This window comes from Chiloscyllium plagiosum, chromosome 12 (assembly GCF_004010195.1).
Source record: "Chiloscyllium plagiosum isolate BGI_BamShark_2017 chromosome 12, ASM401019v2, whole genome shotgun sequence".
NCBI classification, from domain to species: Eukaryota; Metazoa; Chordata; class Chondrichthyes; order Orectolobiformes; family Hemiscylliidae; genus Chiloscyllium; species Chiloscyllium plagiosum.
In genome coordinates this window covers 43,187,974-43,198,297 of record NC_057721.1, presented here as the reverse complement: position 1 = coordinate 43,198,297, position 10,324 = coordinate 43,187,974, and the positions used below count along the sequence as shown (strand labels likewise).

Genomic DNA, 10,324 nt, shown 5'->3' with positions numbered 1-10,324 from the left:
CTGTTGAATGTGCTTGCTCTGTGAATATTCTCAGTTTGTGACAGATGTCGGATCCCATTAGGTGACTCCTGGGGAGATTTCTCTCCAATCGGAGGCTCCATTAAAAGAGGATTTGGTTCCAGCCCGGCCCCCGAGCCTGGCCAAGCCCTTCGCTCATCTCCATCTCCACTAAGATCAGACAGGACCATCAGAGAGACAGAGAGACAGAGACAGAAACAACCCTTATCGCCGCGATCAGAGGCGGAGAGGACATCTTTTATATCAAACTCTTACCGCCGCGATCAGACACTCGAACGATATTTTATCAAACTCCTGCCGCTGGGATCAGATATTCAAAGGGCATTTTATTAAATTCTTGTCGGTCGTTTCAGAGATTTGACCCGACACAAAATGCCAGGATCTTCAGGGCTGATTTGTGGATAAAGAAGCCAGATAAGATCTTCAGGAAAAATTGTTAGTCATTGGAATCTGCTTTTCTTTACAAAGTCGATCTAGATCCATTCCATTGGATCCTGCAATTTCCTCCGTTGCTGGTAAGAATGTTTTCTTCTCTGTAACGTAAAACAGTATATACGGATTACCAGTCAGGAGGAAGAGGCGCTAAATTATATCAGAAACCTTCAAATATTCTCCAGATACAAAAAAAAACCGTTGCCGTCTGCTATTCGCTAAAAGGCGAAATGTAAACTTAATTATACCATGTGAAGAAATAGAAAAGCCAACTTCTTAAAACAATGATTAACTTTACTAGAAATAATGGTGCTGTAATCTGATTATCGCTGTAGTTTAATTTGTGAGTATTTATTTATTCTGGCAGCTTGCCTGCATTCCCATCCGTTCAATTTCTTTATTTTCCCATTTCCCTGCCTCGACTCTAACTGTTCATACTCCGTGTGTTCAGAGCTGGGTTGGAAAGATGTTTCTATTTCAGACTATTGTCTACACTTTGCATATTCAGACTGTTTTTTTTTCGTTGACGGTTTGGATTTAATGCACCTTTTGCTTTTACACTATTGTGGTTTCGGTTTATACACTTGGCTCCCTAGAAGCCTATCTCTTTTGTGTCTAGCTGTGTGACTATTTTAGTTTATATGCTTATTTTATTTATTCCAGCACATCGAATGTATCAATTCACATTGACGATGATTCGGTCTTAGTGTAGCTATGTGTTAGTTGGGTCTACATGTGTTTATTTCAGTCCATTATCCCTATTTTTGCCCCCTTTCCTTCAAACCCAGTAGAGTTCAGTCTCGGTGCACATTGTGTATATATAAGTGTGAGTGTATCTGTGTGTGTCTGGGTGTGAGGATGTCCCTGCAGTCTGCTTTTCCGGGTGACAGATGGTGCCTGAATCTGTCTCTCCTTTCACCCCGGCTCGGTTCCAAATGAAATAATAATAAATTAATATTCTACACGGGCAAACATCGATTACTGCTGGTCACATATCAAGAATACTGCGAACAAAGCCTTTGTCTTAATCTCGTAGAAGGTTTACTAATAAATTCATTTAATATCCATTATAAATACAACATCCTGCTGGCCTTGAGTAATAACCGTACAGGCAAGAATCAATAACCCTCGAAATATAAACAGCTGTAAACTAAGATTAGATTGATACAGTTACAGATACGTAAAGCTAACCAGAGATAGATAGATAGATAGATAGATAGATAGATAGATAGATAGATAGATAGATAGATAGATAGATATAAAGGACTAAATGGATGCTGGGTAGTATCAGACTTTAAAATTAAGATTTGAATGCAGAAGAAATAGTTTAAATAAAATATTGGGCGAAGAAGATGGATACATCGGGAAATGTAGCCTTAACTGGTATTACACAGTGTACACACAAGAGTGTGAGTAAGTAGTGTTTATTTTGAGATGTTGAGTTGATAAACACTGGTATTTTCTTAGTGGAAACTCTGACGTTTAATGATATGTTTCTGTGTTTCCCTGAATGTTTGTTTCCGTTTCAAAGTGAATGCATGAGATTTTATTATTATTTGGGTAACTTCATATATGGTATTTTTCGTTTATTGTCTGGACAGCTCGGTCTGTTTTGTAGTTCAGTGCATTTCTAATTTAAAGGCTTCTTATATGCTGCTCGACTTTGAACATTATTCGCTGGAGCTATAGTCACTTCACTGTTGTTAGTATTGGATTTACTTCCCTCCGTTTCTGCTTTGGGGATATTTACTCTGATAAAATATCAAGTCGTTTTCCCTCCTCTCTTGCATCTTCAGGTGTATCCCATTGCAGTTCGGATCGTGTTGTCCAGGATGTTGAACTCGGATCAGACTGAACTGGACCTGAATCCCAGCTCCTCGGAAAGCGAGTCCGTGCTGTCCGATGCCAGGGGAGGCTGCGTGCGGGACAAACCAGATGAGGCCGAGGGCAAACGGGGAGTCCAGCAGACACTGAGCCGGGAGGAGAAGCGCCGGCGGCGGCGAGCCACTGCCAAGTACCGCACGGCTCACGCAACCCGGGAGCGCATCAGGGTGGAGGCCTTTAATGTGGCGTTCGCAGAACTTCGCAAACTGCTGCCAACACTGCCTCCTGATAAAAAGCTCTCCAAGATTGAGATCCTCCGCCTGGCCATCTGCTACATCTCCTACCTGAACCATGTCCTTGATGTCTAGGCAGTGAGTGGGGGAGACAGACAGACAGAGAAACAGTGGAGATCAGAATGGGAAAAGTAAAGTTTGTGGATTTAAAACTGGAAATTAAAAAAAAAGTTTGAGGAGGTTGTCAAGTGCCACCGTTTCCAAAACAAATGGAACTTAAAAATCTATTTGTGACCTTAAAGTGTGTTAGTGGGTGCGGTATATTTATATTTAATTTTATTTTTTATAAATGTGCGTATTGATAATTAGTATATTTCTATATTATTTTATTTATTTTTTATATAAATGTTTGTCAGTTTTTTTTGTGCCACCTGTTCTCAGTTCAGTGTTTACACCTTCTGTTGGAGAGCTGTGAGCTGTTAATTCTGTCCTTCTTTCTCGACGTGCTAGGTTGCTGTTTTGAGAGCAGTGATGTTTTTGCCTCTTGTATCGCACTTGTTTCTGAAGGTAGACGCTTTTCTGTTTGTCTTATTTCCACCCTCACCCCCCCCCCCCCTCCCCACCTTCAATATTTGGTGCAATGAGTTTTGTTGTTTCTAGAAGAGTCGAGCACTCGCACTTGATGCTTTAATTTTATTTAAATGTTTTAAGGTCCGTGGCGGTTGCTGTTGTATAAACATGTTTATTTATTTTATTTTTGTTTGGTAGAATGTGTCGCAGTTATGAACACGGTTAAACAAAAGGAGAAGGATTCCCAGATTGTGCAGCAACTCCTAGGAGTTTTTTTCCATGCTTTAGTCTGTCCTTCAAAACATTTAAGAGATAATCTGGGCGAATCATCTCCAATCGAATTGAACCAAAAACTGAATTTCTATTAATTGTCCCACCCCCCAACCCTCCCCCATCCCCCGGTCTCTGCTTAGCACCCCTGAAGTGCGCGGATTTTGTAAAAAACAAAAAACAAACAAAAAAAATGGACATATCAAACTGACATCCAAAGAATCTCGTCTTTTTCAGGGTTTCTAAATGTGTTTTTTGCCTAGTTCAGAATATTTTGTGGTTGAAACACCGAGCTGGTTTATATAAGGTAGTTTTCATATCTATTCCTGAATGGTGCCATTTGGCAATAAAAAAAATGAAAAGTACCGTCTTGTCTTTTTATTCCCAAATCAGAAAGATACACATCTTTGCCTTACATTAGTCAGCGAATTTAACATGTTGCCAATACGACAGTTACCACTAAAAGGATGAAATTCAAACTGACGTTGCGAGGGAGGCTTCAAGGAGTTAAAGAAATCCACCAGTTGGATCTTGCCTTGAACGCGACACAAGATTTCAAAATTGCTGTGAGTACGGGCGATCTGTGGAGAACAGTGTGCCTGTTTATTACTTGATGTGGCAAGGGGGTGAGATTTTTAAAATGATGTCACATTTCCCCAGGGAGAAACCAGTGAGTGTGATTGTCTTGATGTGCGCGTTAGGGAAACGAAGTTAAAAATTACATACCAGGTTATAGTCCAACGGATTCTCACCTGGTGTTGTGTGATTTTTAACTTGTCCACCCCAGTCCAACACCGGCTCCTCCATATTAGGGAAACGAAGAGAGACATCCCTATCCCAAACGTGTGCTTTATTTTTCGAGGCGATTATTATTCTTTGTTCAGTCCGCTTTCTGTAAGAGCTTGTGATTAAAAAAGGCCACAAAGATAACACGCTTTAGAACATTGTAATTGTACCTCACCATGCTACTACGCTGTTGTTATGGGGCCTGTAATCAAAACTACCTGTCAGTAAGCTTTCTGGAAAGATACTTTGCGATTAAACCAACGATTGAGGCGTCAATGGCAATTTTGTAAAGATGAGGAGCAACATCAATGTTCCCGGATAGAATAAGCTGAAGTTATCACTCAAATAAAAGCAAAATCTGAAACAGAGTGCTGGAGAAACTCAACAGGTCTGGCAGCATCTGTGGAGACAGCATCAGAGCGGATGCTTCGAGCCCTGCGTGATTTCTTGGGGAGAAATTCTGATAAAAGAATTTCGCCAGCACTCTCTGTGCCTGAAGCAGAATTTGTGCTTTGTTTTAGGGTTTACTTGTGTTTTCCAACAACACGCGTGAACTACCTAGGCCACTACATAGCACTAACCATTGGACATCAACAGAAACGGTCAGGGTATAAATGCGAAATGCTTCACGAGTGACCAAAACTTTAAAATTAGGAAAGACCTTTCAACACCATTCATTCACAGGCCAATCATAAATTTATTTCACAGTAACCCAAATTAAACTCATTCAATAAATGTGTCTGCAAGCACTGGAAATTTCCATGGTGTAGCTACCTAGAGCCCTGGATTCCACACAGCATTTGATGACCACGCCGATTGGTAGCTAATTTAGCTACCCAACAACTTGTTAAAGCAGTTGCATGTCCTCCAAAGCACTTTACAACTAATTAAGCACTTCAGAAATATTGTAATGTTGGTAACCATAGTGACATGAGGGGGGAGTAAGTTCAGTGGGCAAGTTCTGAGAAAATAGGTTTAAATCCCATGGCAGATGGTGAATTTTTAATCCAACAAAAATCTGGAATAATGCTGATTATGTAACCATTCTCATTTGTGGTTGATTGATGGGAAAGGTAGTGAGGAACACACTAATGCTTTTTAGGGAAGGAAATCTGCCTTTCTTACCACATCTGGCCTACTTGCAATTCCAAACCCATTGCAATATGGTCTCTGGGCAATTTGGAATAGGAAATAATTACCGGCCTAGTCAGCAATACACAGTTCAAATGCATTAAAATGTGACGCATACATTGAAATGACCATCTGTTTTCAGCAAATGTCTGTTGTGGGATAGTTACTGGGTGTGTCACTGGGAAGGACTCTACTTCAAATAGCATCACAGATCTTCCATGTCCTTCAAATAGGACATCCAAACTCATGATGCAACATTTCAGAGCATGTTTCTGCATCCAACAGTACCTTACTACTTCACTTGCATATGAGTCCAGAGTGTAGGCTGAAGTCTCTAAGATGAAACTTGATTCCACAACTTTGTCCTTCTAAGGCAAGAATGCTAGTCACTGAGCGAAGGAAAAGTTTCAGATCTTTTGATGCAGAATACAATGAAACCTATGAAAAGTTAGATTTCATCTCATTCAATCAAGAGGAGCATCATAATTGAACCACAAATAATTTTTGAAAATGCTTTAATATTAGAAGGTTAAGAATCTAAATAGTGGAGCCTGATTCTGCTGCCATAATGAAAACTACTTCATCAGTTCATTAAAATAAAATATTTTATAACCATTTAGACAAGTTCCTACTACTGAATGCCTAAATATCAGTCTAGATGTTATTAGTGAATATGTTACTAGTGTGTGTCCTTCCAAAATGTCCTTGAGGGAATGAATCAATATCAAGACAATCCACATTATTTGACATGTTCAAAGGCTTCCAATACGTTTGTTATTTATTGGAGTGTAATACTTACTGATTTTAAAATTTTCCAATTTTCCTGGTCAGAATCGTACTTTTCTTATCGCATCTGTCCACCATGTCTAAACTGCAAATGCTAACCTTATTATTTACACTTGTTTCTAATTGGTCTATCTCCCTTACATAACACTCTGGGCCTTGTCCTTTCAGATGCTTATTGGCATTTACAGTTAAATGGCCTCCTTTATTCATTCAGCCTCCGGCCTGACCTGAGCTACAGCTCACATTTGTTCTATCACCAGCTGGCTAATGTCTATAGATATATTCTACCATGTAGCCACTGACCTGACATTTATCTAATCCAAGAATCAGTTCCTTGCTCTTCTTTCCCAGCCATTCCATCCATGCTACTGTTGCTGAGATTCCAGAAACTCCTTCTTTGTTTAGATTTTTAGTGATCTTGCTGTAGCTAACTTCCATGTTACTCCTCCTTTAGAATCATAGAATCCCCACGATATAGAAACAGGCCATTTGGCACATCAGGTCCACACTGACCTTCTGATTAGCATCCCACCCAGTCCCTACCTTATCCCTGTAACCCTGCATTTCCTATGGCTAATCCACCTAGGCTGCATATCCCTGGACAGTGGGCAATTTAGCATGGCCTATAGCTCTCAACTCTGCTCTGTAAATCAATAAGATCTCCAATATCAACATTACTATTCTCCTGTCTCCTCATATCCCTTGATTCAGTGAAAGTTAAAAATCTCAGTCTCAATGATCAGAAATAAAGTCTCATATATAAAGATAAAAATCACACAACACCAGGTTATAGTCCAGCAGGTTTATTTGGAAGTACTAGCTTACGGATTGCTGCTCCTTTGCTCTGAAAGCTAATACTTCTAAATAAACCTGTTGGACTATAACCTGGCATTGTGTGATTTTTAACTTCGTCCGCCCCAATCTAACACCAGAACCTCCTCATCATACATTTAAAGAAGTACTTTTTGTTTTGGCTGCAGGATCTCTCAGAACACTTGAAAGCCAGTTACATACTTTTACAATTGTAATCAAAGTAGGAATATAGGAGATGAAGCACCCAAGTTGCACACAACAAACTCATACAAACAGCAATGTGGTAATGACCAGATAAATTGCGATATTGATTCATGACAAATATTGGCCAGGATATGGCCAAGATTTAACACATCTGAAAGTCAGCCCCTCAACAGACTAGTTTATCCCTAGTGCTGTGCTGGATTGTCGGTCCTGATTTCTATGTTCAATTCTTGAAATGAGATTTGGACTGGGAACTTTGTGACTCAGGCAAAAGTTCTTCCAACTGATCTTGATCTAACAAAATATACTTAACCAAAAACATTCAAAGCCTCTACAGTAGAAGGTTCCAAATATGCTTCACCCTATGAGTAAAGAAATTTCTCCTCATCTCAATCCTAAAATATTGCCCCCTTATTCTAAGGCTTTCCTCTTATCTTCTAGATTATTCAGAAGGCAAAAATATAGTAAAAGTGACAAATGGTCTGACTGATGTTGAATTTTTCAAATGGTGATCTCGTATAATCAATATCTTCATTTCCAAGCATTCATATTGTTTCCTTTCTCTTTATACCATCTGGGTTCCAAGTCACAGTAAATAATCTCAGTGTCTAATTTGTCAAGCCACTTCTAAGTCTTGTGCTTCAGTGACACCATCTCATTTTTTAAATATATTCCATAAGTCCATAAGATGTATGAACGGAATTAGGCGATTTGGCCCTTCTACTCCACCATTCAATCATGGCTGATACATTTTTCATACCAATTCTCCCCATAACTCTGGATCCTCTTACTAATCAAGAACAAATTTAGCTCTGTCTTAAAACACACTGAATGACTTGGCCTCCACAGCTCTCTATATCAATGAATTCTACAGATTCACCACACTGTAGCTGAAGAAACTCTTCCTCACTCAGTTCTAAAGGTTCATGCTTTCACTCTGAGGCTGTTCCCTCAGGTCATAATCTTTCCTAATAGTGACCATCAGGTCATAATCTTTCTCCATATCTGCTCTATCCAGGCCTCTTAGCAATCTGTAAGTTTCAGTGGAAGTTTTCCCCCACTTCCTTCTGAACTGCACTGAGTCCAAACCCAAAGTCTTCAATTGCTCCACATGTGACAAGCCCTTCATTTCTGGGATCATTCTTGTAAACCTCCTATGGATCCCCTCTAACACCAGCACATCCTTCCTTAGACACAGTGCCCATAACTGATCATAATATTTCAAATGCAGTCTGACCAGAGCCTTATACAGCCTCAGCAGTACATCTCAGCTCTTTTATTCTAGCCCTCTTAAAATGTATACTAACATTGTATTTGCCTTTCTAACTGCCAACTGAATCTGCATGTTTACTTTCAGACAATCCTGAGCAAGCATCCCCAAGTCCCTTTGTGATTCAAATTTCCAAAGCCTTTCCCTGTTTAGAGAATATTCTATGCTTCTATTCTTTCTACCAAAGTGCATAATATCACACTTTGTATTTAACCCCATATTAAATTCCATCTGCCACTTTTACCCACTCTCCTAACTGGTCCAGGTACTTCTACAGCCTTGCCATTTCCTCAACACAATCTGTCCCTCCACCTATCTTTGTATCATTTGTAAACTGTAGTGATTAAACCATGGGCAGATGGATCTCAGTAACTGTGGATTCTTGATTGGGATTTTTAACCCGGGCCAATCAGGAAGCCTTGGCTGACAGACATAAACAGGAGATTCAGAAGGTCTCCTTAGTCTAGGAACTGGCTTTGAGCTGGCTGGTCAGATCCCACATACTGTGCACATGTAAATAAAAGCGACAGGATACCAGCTTCTGTACAGCTATTTCACAAACTTAGCAACAATGCCCTCAGTTCCTTCATCCAGATTGTTAATACATAATGTGAACAGTTGTGGTGCCAACACTGACCCCTGCGGAACTCCACCTGCTGCCTTCCTGAAAAAGACCTCTTTATCCTAACTCTCTGCTTCTGCCAGTCAGCCATCATCTGTCTATGTCAGTCCAACCGTAATACCTTTTGCCCTTATTCAAAAACCTTCTTTGTGGCACCTTGTCAAAGGCTTTCTGAAAATCCAAATAAATCATGTCCACTGGCTCTTCTTTGCTAACTTGCTCATTATCTCCTCAAAGAATTCTACCAGATTTGTTAGGAAAATATCTCCTTGATGAAGCCATGCTGACCCAGGATTCCTGATCCTAATGAAGGGCTTATATCCGAAATGTCGATTCTCCTGCTCCTTGGATACTGCCTGACCCGCTGTGCTTTTCCAATACCACACTCTCAACTCTGATCTCCAGCATCTGCAGTCCTCACTTTCTCCTCCATGCTAACTCAGCCTATTTTACGAAGCACTCTGCAAGAGTACTTCCAGAGAGTATAGGCTCAGCTTTTCATCACAATATAAACCTTTCATCCCAGAAATGAATCTAGAAAGCCTTCACTGTACTAATGTGAGTATAGCCTTCCTTAGATGGACGAGTTGGACCAAAGGGTCTATTTCTGTGCTGTACATCTCTATGATTCTAAGGTGACCAAAACTACACACAGTACTATAGCAGTAGCTTTATTATATCCCTGAACAATTTTAGCAAGACTTCCTTATTGCTATACTTCAAACCCTTTGTAATATGGGCCATATACCTTTAATCTTCCTAGAAACTGCCTGTATGTTCTGTGTTTCTGACACAAGTACATCCATGTTCCTCTGAGCATTAACATTTCAAACTTTTGTGGCTTTTAAAAATATTCTGCTGTTGTTTTCTGATTACTGAAGCATGTGACCTCTCATTTTCTTACATTATACTGCACCTGCCACCTTGATGGCCATAAATTGCTCCTGTCTACATCCTTGCCTCTTCTTCACAGCTTCTTTTCTCAAGTCTCTTGGAACACCAACATTAACAAATTTAACACCTCTTAAAAATATTCTGCTCTTCTATTCTTACTACCTTACACTTCGCACATAATACTCCATCTGCCAAATTGTTGCCCATTCATGTTGTGTCTGTTTCACCAGAACTGGGATATATTTGTCACAGTTTCACTGTCCAAGTTGTCAGTATGGATTGTAAATAGCTGAGGCCACACTGATCTTTATGGCACTCAACTTGTTATAACTTGTACGAGCAACACAGCTACATTTAAACTAAGTAGCGGGGGTGGGGGGCGAGGGGACAAACTGGATGTTTAAGAAGGAAATTGAAGGGAAAGTTAGAACAAGGGAAGTCAAGAAAGATAACTGTATCAATGAGGCAGAA

At 40.0% G+C, this 10,324-nt stretch overlaps 1 protein-coding gene and 1 long non-coding RNA gene across 6 annotated transcripts in view; one reads left to right on the top strand and one right to left on the bottom strand.

The window, feature by feature from the left end:
• Positions 1-327: 327 nt before the first annotated feature.
• Positions 328-10,324, bottom strand: part of LOC122555173 — a 153,932-nt gene continuing 143,935 nt past the window's right edge. For both annotated transcript variants that reach the window (XR_006313199.1, XR_006313198.1), the window contains 2 exons: positions 4,100-4,239; positions 328-551 (listed from right to left, as the gene is read on the bottom strand). This is a non-coding gene — a long non-coding RNA (uncharacterized LOC122555173). The remainder of the gene's footprint in view (positions 552-4,099; positions 4,240-10,324) is intronic.
• nhlh2 (nescient helix loop helix 2) lies at positions 446-3,246 on the top strand. Of its 4 annotated transcripts, none has more exons than XM_043700903.1 (2): positions 446-533; positions 2,247-3,246. In XM_043700903.1, the coding sequence occupies exon 2, from the start codon at positions 2,283-2,285 to the stop codon at positions 2,640-2,642; it is 360 nt and encodes a 119-aa protein (XP_043556838.1). In that variant the 5' UTR covers positions 446-533; positions 2,247-2,282; the 3' UTR covers positions 2,643-3,246. The 4 variants fall into 4 exon arrangements, with proteins under 4 accessions (XP_043556838.1, XP_043556837.1, XP_043556839.1 ...); XM_043700902.1 differs by lacking the exon at positions 446-533 and adding an exon at positions 1,741-1,859; XM_043700904.1 differs by lacking the exon at positions 446-533 and adding an exon at positions 1,845-1,863.

Coding starts and splice junctions, on each gene's coding strand:
- nhlh2 (XM_043700902.1), top strand. CDS start 1,803: ATGGATACATCGGGAAATGTAGCCTTAACTGGTATTACACAGTGTACA. Junction 1,860..2,246: donor CACAGTGTACACACAAGAGT/GTGAGTAAGTAG, acceptor TTGCATCTTCAG/GTGTATCCCATTGCAGTTCG.